General features: G+C 54.1%; 1 protein-coding gene across 3 annotated transcripts in view; it reads left to right on the top strand.

Annotated features, from left to right (window-relative positions):
• Positions 1 to 19,190, top strand: part of HSPBAP1 (HSPB1 associated protein 1) — a 49,229-nt gene extending 30,039 nt beyond the window's left edge. For all 3 annotated transcript variants that reach the window (XM_073645714.1, XM_073645715.1, XM_073645716.1), the window contains 4 exons: positions 4,420 to 4,591; positions 11,868 to 11,951; positions 15,973 to 16,083; positions 18,544 to 19,190. In XM_073645714.1, coding sequence (XP_073501815.1) covers positions 4,420 to 4,591; positions 11,868 to 11,951; positions 15,973 to 16,083; positions 18,544 to 18,903 — 727 coding nt within the window. In that variant the 3' untranslated portion in view covers positions 18,904 to 19,190. The remainder of the gene's footprint in view (positions 1 to 4,419; positions 4,592 to 11,867; positions 11,952 to 15,972; positions 16,084 to 18,543) is intronic.
• Positions 19,191 to 20,638: the final 1,448 nt, after the last annotated feature.

Raw genomic sequence — 20,638 nt, 5'->3', positions numbered from 1 at the left:
TACAGGGAGGGTGCAGACAAGGTGCAGAGGGAGGGTGCAGGCAGAGGTACAGGGAGGGTGCAGAGAAGGTGCGGAGGGAGGGTGCAGGCAGAGGTACAGGGAGGGTGCAGAGAAGGTGCAGAGGGAGGGTGCAGGCAGAGGTACAGGGAGGGTGCAGAGAAGGTGCGGAGGGAGGGTGCAGGCAGAGGTACAGGGAGGGTGCAGAGAAGGTGCGGAGGGAGGGTGCAGGCAGAGGTACAGGGAGGGTGCAGGCAGAGGTACAGGGAGGGTGCAGGCAGAGGTACAGGGAGGGTGCAGAGAAGGTGCGGAGGGAGGGTGCAGGCAGAGGTACAGGGAGGGTGCAGAGGGAGGGTGCAGGCAGAGGTACAGGGAGGGTGCAGAGAGGGTGCAGAGAAGGTGCAGAGGGAGGGTGCAGGCAGAGGTACAGGGAGGGTGCAGAGAGGGTGCAGAGAAGGTGCAGAGGGAGGGTGCAGGCAGAGGTACAGGGAGGGTGCAGAGAAGGTGCAGAGGGAGGGTGCAGGCAGAGGTACAGGGAGGGTGCAGAGAAGGTGCGGAGGGAGGGTGCAGGCAGAGGTACAGGGAGGGTGCAGAGAAAGTGCGGAGGGAGGGTGCAGGCAGAGGTACAGGGAGGGTGCAGAGAAGGTGCAGAGGGAGGGTGCAGGCAGAGGTACAGGGAGGGTGCAGAGGGAGGGTGCAGAGAAGGTGCGGAGGGAGGGTGCAGGCAGAGGTACAGGGAGGGTGCAGGCAGAGGTACAGGGAGGGTGCAGGCAGAGATAAAGGGAGGGTGCAGAGAAGGTGCAGAGGGAGGGTGCAGGCAGAGGTACAGAGAGGGTGCAGAGAAGGTGCAGAGGGAGGGTGCAGAGAAGGTGCAGAGGGAGGGTGCAGGCAGAGGTACAGGGAGGGTGCAGGCAGAGGTACAGGGAGGGTGCAGGCAGAGGTACAGGGAGGGTGCAGGCAGAGATAAAGGGAGGGTGCAGGCAGAGATAAAGGGAGGGTGCAGGCAGAGATAAAGGGAGGGTGCAGAGAAGGTGCAGAGGTAGGGTGCAGGCAGAGGTACAGGGAGTGTGCAGGCAGAGATAGAGGGAGGGTGCAGGCAGAGGTACAGGGAGGGTGCAGAGAAGGTGCGGAGGTAGGGTGCAGGCAGAGATAAAGGGAGGGTGCAGGCAGAAGTACAGGGAGGGTGCGGAGGGAGGATGCAGGCAGAGATAAAGGGAGGGTGCAGGCAGAGGTACAGGGATGGTGCAGAGAAGGTGCGGAGGGAGGGTGCAGGCAGAGGTACAGGGAGGGTGCGGAGGGAGGATGCAGGCTGAGGTACAGGGAGGGTGCGGAGGGAGGGTGCAGGCGGAGGTACAGGGAGGGTGCAGAGAAGGTGCGGAGGGAGGGTGCAGGCTGAGGTACAGGGCGGGTGCAGGCAGAGGTACAGGGAGGGTGCAGAGAAGGTGCGGAGGGAGGGTGCAGGCTGAGGTACAGGGCGGGTGCAGGCAGAGGTACAGGGAGGGTGCGGAGGGAGGGTGCAGGCAGAGATAAAGGGAGGGTGCAGATGGAGGGTGCAGGCAGAGGTAGGTGGATGGTGCAGAGAAGGTGCAGGCAGAGATAAAGGGAGGGTGCAAGCAGCGATACGGGGACGATGCAGAGAAGGTGCAGGCTGAGATGGAGGGTGCAGAGGGAGGGTGTGGGCAGAGGTAGGTGGACGGTACAGAGAAGGTGCAGGCAGAGGTAGGTGGACGGTACAGAGAAGGTGCGGGCAGAGGTAGGTGGACGGTACAGAGAAAATGCGGGCAGAGGTAGGTGGACGGTACAGAGAAAGTGCGGGCAGAGGTAGGTGGACGGTACAGAGAAAGTGCGGGCAGAGGTAGGTGGACGGTACAGAGAAGGTGCGGGCAGAGGTAGGTGGACGGTACAGAGAAGGTGCGGGCAGAGGTAGGTGGACAGTACAGAGAAGGTGCGGGCAGAGGTAGGTGGACGGTACAGAGAAGGTGCGGGCAGAGGTAGGTGGACGGTACAGAGAAGGTGCGGGCAGAGGTAGGTGGACGGTACAGAGACATTCAGCTTTTCGTCCAGATTCGGAGACCTCTTCCTGATTTGATACTTTTCACAGCTGCGAGTCTGTTACATTTGCAGCGGAGCAGTCCTCTGTGATGTGGACACAAAGTACTTCAGAAGGCTGCAGAGCTTTTCATTGGTCGGACAGAGGGGTCTGGCTTAGTGGTTGATGTCAGCCGGCCCCCTTCATATCGCCGCTCTGTGTCCAGCACAGAACCTGAGGTCTGGGGATCGGCGCGATGATCTGCAGATGGCTTAGAAAGTAGCAATGTGCTGTCTTATCAAATACTAACCAAACTCCTTTAAGGCTTCGCGCATTTTCCTGTGGGTCGTTAGCTCAGAATATGATGTCCCCGCTGCGGTGTCGGTGCAGACATGGGGTGTGATGGTTAGACATTGAGCACCCGTGACCCCCTCCCGTGTGCGGCCCCCATTCCTCCCGCATGTGGCCCCCCTCCTCCCACGGCCCCTCCTTCCGCGTGCGGCCCCCCCCTCTTCCCGTGTGCGGCCCCCCCTCTTCCCGCGTGCGCCCCCCCCTCTTCCCGCATGCGCCCACCCCTTTCCCGCGTGCGGCCCGCTTCCTTCCTCGTGCGTCCCCCTTCCTCCCTCGTGCGCCCCCCCTCTTCCCACATGCGCCCCCCTTCCCGCGTGCGGCCCCCTTCCTCCGGTGTACGCCCCCCCTCTTCCCACACTGCGCCCCCCCTCCCGCGTGCGGCCCCCTTCCTCCGTCATGCGCCCCCCTTCTTCCAGCGTGCACTCCTCCCACGTGCCGCCCCCCCTTCCTTCCTCGTGCGTCCCCCTTCCTCCGGTGTGCGCCCCCCCTCTTCCCACACTGCGCCCCCCCTCCCGCGTGCGGCCCCCTTCCTCCGGTGTGCGCCCCCCCTCTTCCCACACTGCGCCCCCCCTCCCGCGTGCGTCCCCCTTCCTCCGGTGTGCGCCCCCCCTCTTCCCACACTGCGCCCCCCCTCCCGCGTGCGGCCCCCTTCCTCCGGTGTGCGCCCCCCCTCTTCCCACACTGCGCCCCCCCTCCCGCGTGCGGCCCCCTTCCTCCGGTGTGCGCCCCCCCTCTTCCCACACTGCGCCCCCCCTCCCGCTTGCGGCCCCCTTCCTCCAGTGTGCGCCCCCCCTCTTCCCACACTGCGCCCCCCCTCCCGCGTGCGGCCCCCTTCCTCCGGTGTGCGCCCCCCCTCTTCCCACACTGCGCCCCCCCTCCCGCGTGCGGCCCCCTTCCTCCGGTGTGCGCCCCCCCTCTTCCCACACTGCGCCCCCCCTCCCGCGTGCGGCCCCCTTCCTCCGGTGTGCGCCCCCCCTCTTCCCACACTGCGCCCCCCCTCCCGCGTGCGGCCCCCTTCCTCCGGTGTGCGCCCCCCCTCTTCCCACACTGCGCCCCCCCTCCCGTGTGCGGCCCCCTTCCTCCATCATGCGCCCCCGCGTGCGACCCCCCCTTCCTCCCGCGTGCTGCCCCCCTTCTTCCAGCGTGCACTCCTCCCGCGTGCCGCCCCCTTTCACGTGTCTCCCCCTCTTCCCACGTGCACCCCCCTCCTCCTGCGTGCGGCGCCCCTCCTCCTGTGTGCGGCCCCCTTCCTCCCGCGTGCGGACCCCTCCTCTGCCTTCGCTCCGTGCCGTCGGCTTCTCACTCTTCTGATTAGTTCCCCATTCGTGGCTGCAGGGGGCGCTGTACAGTGCAGCGCTCTATGGGACGCGGCTCATGCTGAGACTAATGGAGGACGGATCGATCACAGAAAAGAGACAAGTGCAAGATCATTATGGAGAACTGCCCACTGCCGAGACCCCCAGCGCAGCCCCCCTGGCCTCATGCATCCGTACCCCTCCTCCGCACTAACTCCCCCCGTCCCCCACTCCCATCATCCCATGAGGTTACCACTCCCTACAGCATCTGTACACTCCTCTCCTGAAATACTCTGTGCTGCCAGTGAGCCCCTGCCTCATAACTATTGTGAGACCTTTCAAAAAATCAGCAAACTCTTCTGAAATACTCTGTGCTGCTCATGAGACCCTACCCCCTCCACTGTGTAACCTCCCACAAGGCCAGAATTCTCTTCTCCTGAAATACTCTGTGCTGCACCAGCTCCTATCATGAAGTAACAGCTTTATTTCCCATGAGATGAGAGCACACTCCTCCTGAAACCCTCTGTGCTGCTGATGACCCTGTTCCATCCAGTTAGTAATTATAGTGTGAACTCTTAGAAGATGAGAACACTTCTCTCCTGAAATCCTCTGTGCTGCCCTCTCCTCTCCTGAAACCCTCTGTGCTGCTGTGGGCTCGGTGGCTGAGGCGCGCACCGTTGTATCTCTGCTCCGCACGCTTTGTGTTCCTCTTTCGTGTCGTTATTTGGGGCTTGTCTTTGTTTTCAGGAAGAAGTGGCGCTTGTTTCCCCCCGAGGACACGGCGTATCTGTACCCCACCCGCATCCCGTACGAGGAGTCCAGCGTCTTCAGTAGGGTCAACGTGGTGAACCCTGACGGGCGGCGTCACCCGGCGTTCTCCAGGGCTCGTCCACACGTGGTCACCTTACACCCAGGCCAGGTATACAGCACGTGACCGCACAATATACTCCCCCCACAACCAGTGCCGCACCAGGTCTCCCAACATTCTCCTGACATTATGCCACCTGAGCGCTGCAGCCGATCAGCTGCCACTAACAGACTGCAGCGCTCACACCTCCCCCAAAGTCTGAGATCTGTTCAACTGAAGCGTCAGGGCTGCGGAACAATAGCAGTCGCTGATGATTGGCTGCAGACCAATAGCAGCCGCTGATGATTGGCTGCGGACCAATAGCGGCCGCTGATGATTGGCTGCGGACCAATAGCGGCCGCTGATGATTGGCTGCGGACCAATAGCGGCCGCTGATGATTGGCTGCGGACCAATAGCGGCCGCTGATGATTGGCTGCAACACTCGTGGCCCAACAATGTCATGTAACTTTTGGGAAACCCTGTACAGACATCGCTGGAGCGGTGCGGGAGGTGAATGTACGATATTTTTCTTTTTTTCTGTCATTTACCCCCGCGGGTGGTTTGCACGTTAATGACCAGGCCAATTTTTACAATTCTGACCACTGTCACTTTATGAGGTAATACCTCTGGAGCTTCACCGGATCCCCCTGATTCTGAGACTGTTTTTTCGTGACATATTGTACTTCATGATAGTGGTAACATTTCTTCGATATCACTTGCGTTTATTTGTGAAAAAAACGGAAATTTGGTGAAAATTTTGCAATTTTCAAAATTTGAATTTCCATGCCCTTAAATCAGAGCGATATGTCACATAAAAGAGTCAATAAATAACATTTCCCACATGTCTACTTTACATCAGAACAATTTTGGAACCAAAATTTTTTTTTGTTAGGAAGCTATAAGGGTTAAAAGTTGACCAGCGATTTCTCATTTTTCCAACAAAATTTACAGAACCATTTTTTTAGGGACCACATCACATTTGAAGTCACTTTGAAGGGTCTATATGACAGAAAATACCCAAAAGTGACACCATTCTAAAAACTGCACCCCTCAAGGTGCTCAAAACCACATTCAAGAACTTTATTAACCCTTCAGGTGCTTCACAGGAATTTTTGGAATGTGGAAGAAAAAAATTAACGTTTAACTTTTTTCACAAAAATGTTACTTTAGACCCAATTTTTCTTATTTTCGCAGGGGTAACAAGAAAAAATGGACCCCAAAATTTGTTGTCTAATTTCTCCTGAGCACGCAGATACCCAATATGTGAGGGAAAACCACTGTTTAGGCTTGAATAATTAGCGGACTCCATGTTGCATTTGGGGAGCCCCTGATGTGCCTAAACAGTGTAAACCCCCCACAAGTGACCCCATTTTGGAAACTAGACCCCTCAGGGAACGTATTTAGATGTGTGGTGAGCACCTTGAACCCCCAAGTCCTTTACAGAAGTTTATAACATGAAGCCGTGAAAGTAAAAAAATCAAACTTTTTCCACAAAAATGATGTTTTAGCCCCATTTTTTTTATTTTCACAAGGGTAAGAGGAGAAAGTGGACCCCAAAAACTTTTGTGCAATTTCTCCTGAGTACGCCGATACCCCTTATGTGGGGAAAATACACTTTGGGCGCACGTCAGGGTTCAGAAGGGAAGGAGCACTGTGTGACTTTTTGAACACAAAATCGGCTGGAATCGAGAGCGGACACCATGTTGCGTTTGGGGAGCCCCTGATTTGCCTAAATAGTGGAAACCCCCCCACAATTGACTCCATTTTGGAGACTAGACCCCTCAAGGATTTTATCAAGGTGTATAGTGATCATTTTGAACCCAGAGGTACGGCACAGAATTTGATCACATTAGGTCATCATATTGAATAAGTTGTCATTAGTCTTGAGCGCAAGTGCTCGCTACTTGAGTTTGCATCAGATACTCTGGTATGCACCATGTACAGCGTGTGCTCGAGTGACATGCTCGAGTCCCCGCCCGCATGTTTCACGGTTGTTAGACACCCAAAAAAAAACATACGGGGATCGCTCATGCATGGCAGGCAATCCCCGCGAGTTTTCTTTGGCCGCGAAGCATATGGGGCGGAGACTCGAGCACCCGCGATACTCAATGCATACCCGAGCACCCGATGCAAACTCAAGTAGCGAGCACTTGCGCTCAACACTAGTCGCCATATCGTCATCTTTTTTTTTTTTTTTTTTTTTTTTTTACTTTTGAAAAAATCCCAACCCGAGCCCTAGCGTTTATTTTTTACGCTGTTCCTCGTGCGGTATAAGTGATTAGACGACTTTATTCTTCAGGTCGGTGTGATTACAGAGATACCAGAATCATATGGGGTTTTATGACTGACAGCTGTCACACACTAAGAGACGCATTTTTTGTAAAATCTAGTTTTTGCATCGCCATATTTTGAGAGCTATAATTTTTCCAGATTTTGGCAGACAGTCATGTGACGACTTGTTTTTTGCGGGATGAGTTGACGTTTTTATTGGTGCCATTTTCAGGCACGTGACATTTTTTGATCGCTTTCTATTCCAGCTTTTGGGAGGCAGAATAAACAAAAACCAACAATTCAGGAATTGTGTTTTTTTACATTTTTTTATTCTGTTCCGCGTGTGGTAAAATTGATGAGGTAGCTTTATTCTTCGGGTTAGTACATTTACAGCGGTACCACATTTATATCGTTTTTCTATGTTTTGACGCTTTTACATAATAAAAGCTATTTTATAGAAAAAAATATTTTTTTTTTATCACTTTATTGTGAGAGCTATAACTATTTTATTTTTCGGCTGATGGAGCTGTATGGCGGCTTGTTTTTTGCGGGACAAGATGACGTTTTCAGCGGTACCATTTTTATTTATATTCGTCTTTTTGATCGCGTGTTATTCCATTTTTTGTTTGGCAGTATGATAAAGCATGTTTTTTTGCTTTGTTTTTTATTTATTTTTTTACTGTGTTTACTGAAAGGGTTAACTAGTGGAACAGTTTTATAGGTCGGGTCGTTCTGGACGCGGCGATACCAAATATGTGTACTTATATTGTTTGTTGTTGTTTTTTTTTTATAATAATAATTATTGATGGGTACATTATATTTTTATTTTTGGTGGATTCTTTTTTTATTTTTTTTTACAACTTTTTTTTTTTTTTTTTTTTTTTCACTTTCTGATACTTTTTTTACTTTTATACTTTGTCCCACTCTGGGACTTTCACTTTTTTTTATTCTGATCACCTGTATAGCACAGGAATGCGGCACCATCCCTGTGTCATGCAGGCTGTCAGCGCTGCAGATGCAGAAGATACTTTGGAGATGTACTTCGTATGACCAAAAAAATCTTCCTGCTGTCTGGTGACCCGGATGTCGTCATGACGACATCGGGACGTCATGGCAACATCCAGGAAGCCGCGGCAGACAGCGCTGGAGGCCGGAAGAGGAGGTGAGTATTGTGATCACCTCCCCTTAGCCATCGCAATGCTGCGATCGACTTCGATCGCAGCATTGCGGGGGTTAATGTGCCGGGAGCGGTGTGGGACCGCTCCCTGCACATAGCACCGGGTGTCAGCTGTGACAATCAGCTGACACCCGGCGGCGATCGCGTCTGCGCAGCCTGTGTGTGCGCGTGATCGCCATGACGTACTAATACGGGTCAGGCTCTTAAAGCCCAGGGCGCAGAGGCGTATTAGTACATCATGGGCTGTAAAGGGGTTAAGAAGCATTTGGCCGAGTGGTGGACGCCCCTATATACATTGTGCATACCCCGATATAGTCACTGTATAGAACTCCGGTAACTTTCACTCCATTCATTGTGTTTTGTTCCTAGTTCACTCCTAAATCTCTACCTCTTATTACCAAAAACCTCCAAAATATTCTGCTCATTAATAATAAATATTTATAGGAGGTAAAACAGTGACAGCAATGCATAGTGGTGACTGCAGAGTATCTCTGTATACAGGGAGCTCCCCCTAGTGGTGACTGCAGAGTATCTCTGTATACAGGGAGCTCCCCCTAGTGGTGACTGCAGAGTAGCTCTGTATACAGGGAGCTCCCCCTAGTGGTGACTGCAGAGTAGCTCTGTATACAGGGAGCTCCCCTAGTGGTGACTGCAGAGTAGCTCTGTATACAGGGAGCTCCCCTAGTGGTGACTGCAGAGTATCTCTGTATACAGGGAGCTCCCCCTAGTGGTCGCTGCAGACATGATCTTATCATGTATCTCTGTATACAGGGAGCTCCCCCTAGTGGTGACTGCAGACAGAATCTTATCATGTATCTCTGTATACAGGGAGCTCCCCCTAGTGGTGACTGCAGAGTATCTCTGTATACAGGGAGCTCCCCTAGTGGTGACTGCAGACAGAATCTTATCATGTATCTCTGTATACAGGGAGCTCCCCCTAGTGGTCGCTGCAGACATGATCTTATCATGTATCTCTGTACACAGGGAGCTCCCCCTAGTGGTGGCTGCAGACAGGATCTTATCATGTATCTCTGTATATAGGGAGCTCCCCCTAGTGGTGACTGCAGAGTATCTCTGTATACAGGGAGCTCCCCCTAGTGGTGACTGCAGAGTATCTCTGTATACAGGGAGCTCCCCTAGTGGTGACTGCAGAGTATCTCTGTATACCGGGGGCTCACCCTAGTGGTGACTGCAGAGTATCTCTATACAGGGAGCTCCCCCTAGTGGTGACTGCAGAGTATCTCTGTATACAGGGAGCTCCCCCTAGTGGTGACTGCAGAGTATCTCTGTAAACAGGGAGCTCCCCCTAGTGGTTACTGCAGAGTATCTCTGTATACAGGGAGCTCCCCCTAGTGGTGACTGCAGAGTATCTCTGTATACAGGGAGCTCCCCCTAGTGGTGACTGCAGAGTATCTCTGTATACTGGGAGCTCCCCCTAGTGGTGACTGCAGAGTATCTCTGTATACAGGGAGCTCCCCCTAGTGGTGGCTGCAGACAGAATCTTATCATGTATCTCTGTATACAGGGAGCTCCCCCTAGTGGTGACTGCAGACGGAATCTTATCATGTATCTCTGTATACAGGGAGCTTCCCCTAGTGGTGGCTGCAGACAGAATCTTATCATGTATCTCTGTATACAGGGAGCTCCCCCTAGTGGTGGCTGCAGACAGGATCTTATCATGTATCTCTGTACACAGGGAGCTCCCCGCTAGTGGTGGCTGCAGACAGGATCTTATCATCTATCTCTGTATACAGGGAGCTCCCCGCTAGTGGTGGCTGCAGACAGAATCTTATCATGTATCGCTGTATACAGAGAGCTCCCCCTAGTGGTGGCTGCAGAGAGAATCTTATCATGTATCTCTATATACAGGGTGCTCCCCCTAGTGGTGGCTGCAGACAGAATCTTATCATGTATCTCTGTATACAGGGAGCTCCCCCTAGTGGTGGCTGCAGACATGATCTTATCATGTATCTCTGTATACAGGGTGCTCCCCCTAGTGGTGGCTGCAGACAGAATCTTATGATGTATTTCTGTATACAGGGAGCTCCCCTAGTGGTGGCTGCAGACAGGATCTTATGTATTTCTGTATACAGGGAGCTCCCCCTAGTGGTGTCTGCAGACAGAATCTTATCATGTATCTGTATACAGGGAGCTCCCCCTAGTGGTGGCTGCAGACAGAATCTTATCATGCATCTCTGTATACAGGGAGCTCCCCCTAGTGGTGGCTGCAGACAGAATCTTATGATGTATTTCTGTATACAGGGAGCTCCCCCTAGTGGTGGCTGCAGACAGGATCTTATGTATTTCTGTATACAGGGAGCTCCCCCTAGTGGTGTCTGCAGACAGAATCTTATCATGCATCTCTGTATACAGGGAGCTCCCCCTAGTGGTGGCTGCGGACAGAATCTTATCATGCATCTTGCCTTTCTTCCCTTTGTCCCCCCCGCTCTTCCTTTTGTCCCCCCCGCTCTTCCCTTTGTCCCCCCCCGCTCTTCCCTTTGTCCCCCCCGCTCTTCCCTTTGTCCCCCCCGCTCTTCCCTTTGTCCCCCCCGCTCTTCCCTTTTTGTCCCCCCCGCTCTTCCCTTTTTGTCCCCCCCGCTCTTCCCTTTTTGTCCCCCCCGCTCTTCCCTTTTTGTCCCCCCGCTCTTCCCTTTTTGTCCCCCCCGCTCTTCCCTTTTTGTCCCCCCCCGCTCTTCCCTTTTTGTCCCCCCCGCTCTTCCCTTTTTGTCCCCCCCGCTCTTCCCTTTTTGTCCCCCCCGCTCTTCCCTTTTTGTCCCCCCGCTCTTCCCTTTTTGTCCCCCCCGCTCTTCCCTTTTTGTCCCCCCGCTCTTCCCTTTTTGTCCCCCCCGCTCTTCCCTTTTTGTCCCCCCCGCTCTTCCCTTTTTGTCCCCCCGCTCTTCGCTTTTTGTCCCCCCCGCTGTTCCCTTTTTGTCCCCCCTCCCGCTGTTCCCTTTGTCCCCCCTCCCGCTGTTCCCTTTGTCCCCCCTCCCGCTGTTCCCTTTGTCCCCCCTCCCGCTGTTCCCTTTGTCCCCCCTCCCGCTGTTCCCTTTGTCCCCCCTCCCGCTGTTCCCTTTGTCCCCCCTCCCGCTGTTCCCTTTGTCCCCCTCCCGCTGTTCCCTTTGTCCCCCCTCCCGCTGTTCCCTTTGTCCCCCCTCCCGCTGTTCCCTTTGTCCCCCCTCCCGCTGTTCCCTTTGTCCCCCCTCCCGCTGTTCCCTTTGTTCCCCCCTCCCGCTGTTCCCTTTGTTCCCCCCTCCCGCTGTTCCCTTTGTTCCCGCCTCCCGCTCTTCCTTTTGTTCCCGCCTCCCGCTCTTCCTTTTTTCTTTTTGTTCCCCCCTCCCGCTCTTCCCTTTGTTCCCCCCTCCCGCTCTTCCCTTTGTTCCCCCCTCCCGCTCTTCCCTTTGTTCCCCCCTCCCGCTCTTCCCTTTGTTCCCCCCTCCCGCTCTTCCCTTTGTTCCCCCCTCCCGCTCTTCCCTTTGTTCCCCCCTCCCGCTCTTCCCTTTGTTCCCCCCTCCCGCTCTTCCCTTTGTTCCCCCCTCCCGCTCTTCCCTTTGTTCCCCCCTCCCGCTCTTCCCTTTGTTCCCCCCTCCCGCTCTTCCCTTTGTTCCCCCCTCCCGCTCTTCCCTTTGTCGTCCCCCCCGCTCTTCCCTTTGTCGTCCCCCCCGCTCTTCCCTTTGTCGTCCCCCCCCCGGCTGTTGTGAAGAGCAGCTCACTCTGAGAACGATGAATGCAGCGGTAAGCTAAAATAGCGCAGGGGGTCCCATCTCGGGCAGCTGGGGGACCACTAATATACCCCCCTGCAGCCACTGATCTGGCCCCGCAGTGCGGCTGTAATCTGTATAATGTGCTATATGTGGTCCTGTGTCTGATGTATAACGCCCGCTCTTTACTGCCCCCTGCAGGTTCTTGTGGTCCCGCGGCGATGGTGGCATTACGTGGAATCCGTGGATGACGTCACCGTTAGCATCAACTCCTGGCTGGAGCTGGTAAAGCCGCATCATTGATAATGGGATAGTGGGGGTGGGTGGGGCGTTATATCCGGAGCTGGAGATTATATGTATAATGAGTCTGGCGCAGATTACCGCCCATGAAACCTCTGGGATGAGAGCGGATCAGGGCCCATCAGGGAGTAGTGGGAGATTCTCTGTGATGATTATCGCCATCCGAGTCATATATCACTGTGTGAATGGCGAATGGTCCGTAATAAGTGATAGCACGCGCTGTATAATAGATATCGGACCTGAGCCTCTGTATAGAGCAGCTGTATAAACAGTGACATCACTGATAATTTACGATGATGTCACTGATAATATATGGTGATGTCACTGATAATACAGTATGTTATGATGTCACTGATAATGGGGTGCCATTGCTGTCACTGCTGATATCTGATGACATCACTGTACACAGTCACGTGACTAGCGCGGTCGTGCTCTCTCCTCTGCTCCAGGCTGTATGTCATATCGCCATTACGCTTCCTGACGGGGCAGACTTGGCGTCACAGCCGGCATTGAACTGAGATATTGCCCCCCCCCCAGTTGTTATGCGCTCTATGCCGCAGTCAGGGTCGGTCACTATAATAAGTATATTGCAGCGTTGACCTGGGCGCGCTCTGTATCCGCTCCGCTCTGACTCTGTTCCCTGATGAGATAAATGTGAGAGATTTGTTCCTGCTCTTTGAAGCCGCGCTGCTGCTGCGTATCCTCCATGTATTTGGGTATCTGCTGCTCTGCGCTGGAGGGATGATTGGATATTCCCGCCGGTCAATCATAGACTCGTCCAGTGATTACGAGCAGCGAGGGCTGCATTGTGTTGGCTGGGTAGGGTGCCGACCTCCGCGGATAGGTGGGTCCTTGTCATCTGTTAGGGGGATGTATTCGTCCCCTCCCTGCAGGATGAGCCTGCTCTGCCCTTCAGGATGAGCCTGCTCCGCACTGCGTTCCTGCTCCGCCCTGCAGGATGAGCCTGCTCCGCACTGCGTTCCTGCTCCGGCCTGCAGGATGAGCCTGCTCCGGCCTGCAGGATGAGCCTGCTCCGCACTGCGTTCCTGCTCCGCCCTGCAGGATGAGCCTGCTCCGCCCTGCAGGATGAGCCTGCTCCGCCCTGCAGGATGAGCCTGCTCCGGCCTGCAGGATGAGCCTGCTCCGGCCTGCAGGATGAGCCTGCTCCGGCCTGCAGGATGAGCCTGCTCCGCCCTGCAGGATGAGCCTGCTCCGCCCTGCAGGATGAGCCTGCTCCGCCCTGCAGGATGAGCCTGCTCCGCCCTGCGTTCCTGCTCCGGCCTGCAGGATGAGCCTGCTCCACACTGCGTTCCTGCTCCGGCCTGCAGGATGAGCCTGCTCCGCACTGCATTCCTGCTCCGGCCTGCAGGATGAGCCTGCTCCGCCCTGCAGGATGAGCCTGCTCCGGCCTGCAGGATGAGCCTGCTCCGCCCTGCAGGATGAGCCTGCTCCGCTCTGCAGGATGAGGCTGCTCCGCACTGCAGGATGAGGCTGCTCCGCCCTGCAGGATGAGCCTGCTCCGCCCTGCAGGATGAGCCTGCTCCGCACTGCGTTCCTGCTCCGGCCTGCAGGATGAGCCTGCTCCGGCCTGCAGGATGAGCCTGCTCCGCCCTGCAGGATGAGCCTGCTCCGCCCTGCGTTCCTGCTCCGGCCTGCAGGATGAGCCTGCTCCGGCCTGCAGGATGAGCCTGCTCCGCCCTGCAGGATGAGCCTGCTCCGCTCTGCAGGATGAGCCTGCTCCGCCCTGCAGGATGAGCCTGCTCCGCCCTGCAGGATGAGCCTGCTCCGCACTGCGTTCCTGCTCCGGCCTGCAGGATGAGCCTGCTCCGCTCTGCAGGATGAGCCTGCTCCGCCCTGCAGGATGAGCCTGCTCCGCACTGCGTTCCTGCTCCGCTCTTCAGGATGAGCCTGCTCCGCTCTACAGGCAGCCGCGTTCTGCTCCGCTCGGCGTTCTGCTCCGCTCGGCGCCTTCTCTCTTGCTGCTTTTAGTAAGTAATTAATAATATTAGCTTTTTTAGATTTGCCAGGTTGCTTTCATCAGTATGAGGCCTCCAGCAGCCCCATGTAAGGGTTCTAGGATCCGTCCTGCAGTCATGGAGCTGCGGTCGGACCGTGCGATGCTCGTCTTGCTGCGATCAATACAAGTAAAGAGAAATTCATTTTCTGGAGGCGCGAGACAGTAACTATTTATATACAAGTGATAGAACGGCGCGGCTCCGCCAGCAGCGATCGATGGCCGCCGGATAGAGACGTGTGCAATATCAGGACGTGCCGATCTGACACAAAGTAACGAGAGAACACCACAGGGACCCTCCGATCTCAGCTCACGAGTATCTACTGCAGGGGGTTCAGCGCTACCCCAGAGCTGCACTCACAATTCTGCTGCGATGTCTCCTGCCGCAGCCACATACATGCTGGGATATGAATGAGATGATGGGGGGAGTAGTTCAGCCCCTGATGGCGGCTTCCTGAACGATCTCACATGGCCGTGAATAGAAAACGGAGAAATAATTTGCCGGCAGATTTATTCCATTGTAATATAATTAAATTCAGAAGGCGCCGACCATCATCAGCCGCTCATTAAATATGTATCGTGATAATGGAGCAAACGCCGACCTCCGCGAGATCGTCCTGCGGGAAACGTGGGACCGCCCGACTACAGGAAAGCTGGGAAAGGCATCGGCAAACTGTCCAGACTCATAAGTGTACCTGCAGTCCTATGTAACACCACAGATAACACAGTAGATGTCACCTGCAGTCCTATGTAACACCACAGATAACACAGTAGATGTCACCTGCAGTCCTATGTAACACCACAGATAACACAGTAGATGTCACCTGCAGTCCTCAGTCCCTGAGTACAGATAATGTAGTAGATGTCACCTGCAGTCCTATGTAACACCACAGATAACACAGTGATCACTCTCTGAGTACAGATAATGTAGTAGATGTCACCTGCAGTCCTATGTAACACCACAGATAACACAGTGATAACTCTCTGAGTACAGATAATGTAGTAGATGTCACCTGCAGTCCTATGTAACACCACAGACAACACAGTGATAACTCTCTGAGTACAGATAATGTAGTAGATATCACCTGCAGTCCTATGTAACACCACAGATAACACAGTGATATCTCTCTGAGTACAGATAATGTAGTAGATGTCACCTGCAGTCCTATGTAACACCACAGATAACACAGTGATATCTCTCTGAGTACAGATAATGTAGTAGATGTCACCTGCAGTCCTATGTAACACCACAGATAACACAGTGATAACTCTCTGAGTACAGATAATGTAGTAGATATCACCTGCAGTCCTATGTAACACCACAGATAACACAGTGATATCTCTCTGAGTACAGATAATGTAGTAGATATCACCTGCAGTCCTATGTAACACCACAGATAACACAGTGATATCTCTCTGAGTACAGATAATGTAGTAGATGTCACCTGCAGTCCTATGTAACACCACAGATAACACAGTGATAACTCTCTGAGTACAGATAATGTAGCAGATGTTACCTGCAGTCCTATGTAACACCACAGATAACACAGTGATAACTCTCTGAGTACAGATAATGTAGTAGATGTCACCTGCAGTCCTATGTAACACCACAGATAACACAGTGATAACTCTCTGAGTACAGATAATGTAGTAGATATCACCTGCAGTCCTATGTAACACCACAGATAACACAGTGATATCTCTCTGAGTACAGATAATGTAGTAGATGTCACCTGCAGTCCTATGTAACACCACAGATAACACAGTGATATCTCTCTGAGTACAGATAATGTAGCAGATGTTACCTGCAGTCCTATGTAACACCACAGATAACACAGTGATAACTCTCTGAGTACAGATAATGTAGTAGATGTCACCTGCAGTCCTATGTAACACCACAGATAACACAGTGATAACTCCCTGAGTACAGATAATGTAGTAGATGTCACCTGCAGTCCTATGTAACACCACTGTCGTGTTTGTGCTGTGCAGGGCTCGGACCATGCGGCTCGGGTGGAGGAGGCCATAACCAGGACGGTGGTTTGTGCCTTTAAGTCTGCGGAGGGCGCAGAGAGCTCCGGCGATTGGCTGAACCCAACGGAGGTGAGTGCAGGGTGCGAAATACTGACGGCCCCGAGCGCTGCTGACAGTCGAGCTCTATGAACACAATCCGGGCGGCTCGTCCTTAGCAGCCGCTGTCTGTCACCCGCTGATGTACGATCGGCCGAAAACCACCGAAGGTTCCTTTAATCCGGAATGATCAGGAGCCGAAATGTCCGGAGTCCCGGACTGGGAGGTGCAGATTCATAGTTTACAACAAAGGAGCAACACGCCTCTTAATCCGGCATCTAATAATTCAGAAATTAGATAAAAAGAGGAGGAGGACTGGGGAGGAGTCCGAATGGAGGTGTCCAGAGGGAGGAGGAGGACTGGGGAGGAGTCCGAAGGGAGGGGTCCAGAGGGAGGAGGAGGACTGGGGAGGAGTCCGAAGGGAGGGGTCCAGAGGGAGGAGGAGGACTGGGGAGGAGTCCGAAGGGAGGGGTCCAGAGGGAGGAGGAGGACTGGGGAGGAGTCCGAAGGGAGGTGTCCAGAGGGAGGAGGAGGACTGGGGAGGAGTCCGAAGGGAGGTGTCCAGAGGGAGGAGGAGGACTGGGGAGGAGTCCGAAGAGAGGTGTCCAGAGTGAGGAGCAGGACTGGGGAGGAGTCCAAAGGGAGAGGTCCAGAGGGAGGAGCAGGACTGGGGAGGAGTCCAAAGGGAGAGGTCCAGAGGGATGAGGAGGACTGGGGAGGAGTCCAAAGGGAGGTTTCCTGAGGGAGGAGGAGGACTGGGGAGGAGTCCGAAGGGAGGGGTCCAGAGGGAGGAGGGGGACTGGGGAGGAGTCCAGAGGAAGGGGGGGGCAGTCCGGAGGAAGGTGTTCAGAGGGAGGAGGAGGAGGACTGGGGAGGAGTCCAGAGGGAGGAGGAGGACTGGGAAGGAGTCCGAAGGGAGGGGTCCAGAGGGAGGAGGAGGACTGGGGAGGAGTCCGAAGGGAGGTGTCCAGAGGGAGGAGGAGGACTGGGGAGGAGTCCGAAGGGAGGTGTCCAGAGGGAGGAGGAGGAGGACTGGGGAGGAGTCCAGAGGGAGGAGGAGAACTGGGAAGGAGTCCGAAGGGAGGGGTCCAGAGGGAGGAGGAGGACTGGGGAAGAGTCCAGAGGGAGGAGGAGGACTGGGGAGGAGTCCGAAAGGAGGGGTCCAGAGGGAGGAGGAGGACTGGGGAGGAGTCCGAAGGGAGGTGTCCAGAGGGAAGAGGAGGACTGGGGAGGAGTCCGAAGGGAGGTGTCCAGAGGGAGGAGGAGGACTGGGGAGGAGTCCGAAGAGAGGTGTCCAGAGGGAGGAGCAGGACTGGGGAGGAGTCCAAAGGGAGAGGTCCAGAGGGAGGAGCAGGACTGGGGAGGAGTCCAAAGGGAGAGGTCCAGAGGGAGGAGGAGGACTGGGGAGGAGTCCGAAGGGAGGTGTCCAGAGGGATGAGGAGGACTGTGGAGGAGTCCAAAGGGAGGTTTCCTGAGGGAGGAGGAGGACTGGGGAGGAGTCCGAAGGGAGGGGTCCAGAGGGAGGAGGGGGACTGGGGAGGAGTCCAGAGGAAGGGGGGGGGGAGTCCGGAGGAAGGTGTTCAGAGGGAGGAGGAGGAGGACTGGGGAGGAGTCCAGAGGGAGGAGGAGGACTGGGAAGGAGTCTGGAGGAACGGGGGAGTAGTGAGGAAGGGGGACGACGGGAGGAGGAGGACTGGAGAGGAGTCTGGAGGGAGGAGGAGGACTGGGGAGGAGTCTGGAGGAAGGGAAGAGGGAGGGACGGGGGAGTCCGGAGGAGGATGGGGGAGTCCGGCAATGACTCTCATAGAGCCGAGCGTTCCTGTGTATCGGGGAGAGAGTTGAGTGACTGCTCGGCTGACGGCGTCTGTTGTGTTTGGCGGTCTGTCTGTCGGTCTCTGTCTGTCTGTCGGTCTCTGTCTGTCTGTCGGTCTCTGTCTGTCTGACGGTCTCTGTCTGTCTGTCTGTCTCTCTCTGTAACGAACATTCGGTTGTTACTTTGGACCCTGTTCCATGACCATCCAATAATCCAGAATATCTGATAATCTGGAGATTATTTCCAGCACAGAAGTAGATGACTGTCTGGAATAAGAAGGAACCAATTGTAATTCTCCGCTGATTGATGACAATTGTGAGTTTACATTGTATCCACTTCTATTTCTGTCCAATAATCCGGAATATCTGATAATCTGGATTTTTCTGCATAGCTGTGTTGATCAGAGGAGCCTCGTTATTGCTTCTCCACTTCTGCCGGACTATCGGATTTTGTTTCCGGCGTCTCACAAGGTGTAAATCACGGCTCCTGCGTCTCTTTTGCTTACGTGGGACTGCAGAGAAATGTGATTGCTGCTGTGAAGGATGGAATCTGCTGACGACTCTGGAGGGATAGAAATATTACAGGAGAAGTCGCCGTCTCCGCAGTTTTTCCTGAATAATATGAGGTCAGCGACGTCTGCCGATCATTAACCCTTCGGTGACTCTCCTTGTGTTTTGCAGGACGAGGCGACGACTCACGAAACGAACCTCCAATATTTGAATCTGGCGGTTTCTGCCTTCACGGAGCACAAGATGGCGGCGAACGAGACGGAAAACGCCGCTGAAAAAGATGAACCGGAAATGAAGCGGAGGAGGGAGGATGAGGAGCGTCAGGGCCGGTCCAGCAGCCGCGCTCCGGTCAGTCAGTGCTTCGTCCCTGTGTTACCTTCATTAACTAACGAGGAGTCTGGAGAAAAAGAGGTGAAACATCCGAGACCAGACAGGGAAACGGGCGCCATAACCAGCGACGAGCTGCTGGACTGCCTGCTGCACCCGCGGGTCCTCACCATGGTCGCCCAGCTCCTGGTGAACAGGAGGTGAGGAAAGAGTTAACCTCAAAATGCAGCTCGAGCTAAAGGGCCACGAACCCCAAAATCTGATGTTGATACCGGAGCAGATGAGCGGCTGATAACAGAGAGTAATAGAGGGTATAGGTATAATAACCTGGCCTACAGTTGGCCTCTACGCTGCCTTAAATGGCTGATAACAGGCGGTAATAGATAACTGAAAGGCGGCTTTTGTACAGTTCATGTTCAGTCTCCAGAAAATCTTTATTTTTATTACTTGTTTGTTTATTGTTAAAAATAAAAACATAACAAAGTTTTAAATAGTGACGTTCTCTTCTCATTGTCTTCGCTCCTGTTATTCGCCTCTATGGGGCGGCAGCGCTGACGGGGGAACCGTCCAGAAACACCGCCGGTTCTTACCTATAGTAGGCCGTCCTTCTGCAGCCTCGACAGACCACTCCTGCCCTCTCTTCCTCCTGCCCTCTCCTCCTTCCGCCCTCTCCTCATCCCACGTTCTTCTACTCCTCTTCTCCTCCTCCCGCGCTCTTCTCCTCCTGCCCTCTTCTCCTCCTCCCGCGCTCTTCTCCTCCTGCCTTTTCTCCTCTTGCCCTCTCCTCCTCCCGTTCTCTTCTCCTCCTGCCTTTTATCCTCTCGCCCTCTCCTCCTCCCGCTCTCTTCTCCTCCTGCCCTCTCCTCCTGCCTTTTCTCCTCTCGCCCTCTCCTCCTCCCGTTCTCTTCTCCTCCTGCCTTTTCTCCTCTCGCCCTCTCCTCCTCCCGCTCTCTTCTCCTCCTGCCCTCTCCTCCTGCCTTTTCTCCTCTCGCCCTCTCCTCCTCCCGTTCTCTTCTCCTCCTGCCTTTTCTCCTCTCGCCCTCTCCTCCTCACGCCCTCTCCTCCTCTCGCCCTCTCCTGCTCCCGCTCTCTCCTCCTCCTGCCCTCTCCTCCTCCTGCCTTTTCTCCTCTCGCCCTCTTCTCCTCCTGCCCTCTCCCACCCTCTTCTCCTCATGCCTTTTCTCCTCTCTCCCTCTCCTAATCCCGCCTTCTCCTCCTCCTGCCCTCTCCTCCTGTTCTATGTCTCCAGTCCACTCCTTTACTTATAGGTACGTCGGCCATTCCCTGTCCTGTCTTAGGGTTTCCTCCTGTTTAATATTCAGACGTCCACATAACAGCCCACATTCTCCCTGAGAGCAGCACTATAAACTCCTCACAGGGCTGCTATATACTATGGTGGCGGTCACAAGTGCATCTCACAAAATTAGAATATCATCAAAAAGTTAATTTATTTCAGTTTTTCAATATAAAAAGTGAAACTCATATATTATATAGAGTCATTACACACAGAGGGATCTATTATATAGTCATTACACAGAGGGATCTGTTATATAGAATCATTACACGCAGAGGGATCTATTATATAGAGTCATTACACACAGAGGGATCTATTATATAGAGTCATTACACACAGAGGGATCTATTATATAGAGTCATTACACGCAGAGGGATCTATTATATAGAGTCATTACACACAGAGGGATCTATTATATAGTCATTACACGCAGAGGGATCTATTATATAGAGTCATTACACGAGTGATCTATTATATAGAGTCATTACACACAGAGGGATCTATTATATAGAGTCATTACACACAGAGGGATCTATTATATAGAGTCATTACACACAGAGGGATCTATTAGATAGAGACATTACACACAGAGCGATCTATTATATAGAGCCATTACACACAGAGGGATCTATTATATAGAGTCAT

The sequence above is a fragment of the Phyllobates terribilis genome, unplaced genomic scaffold (assembly GCF_046119375.1).
Source record: "Phyllobates terribilis strain yellow unplaced genomic scaffold, ASM4611937v1 Scaffold_9__5_contigs__length_417890890, whole genome shotgun sequence".
Lineage (NCBI taxonomy): Eukaryota > Metazoa > Chordata > Amphibia > Anura > Dendrobatidae > Phyllobates > Phyllobates terribilis.
Note: the sequence above shows the minus strand (reverse complement) of the source record. Positions and strands in the feature narration are given on the sequence as shown.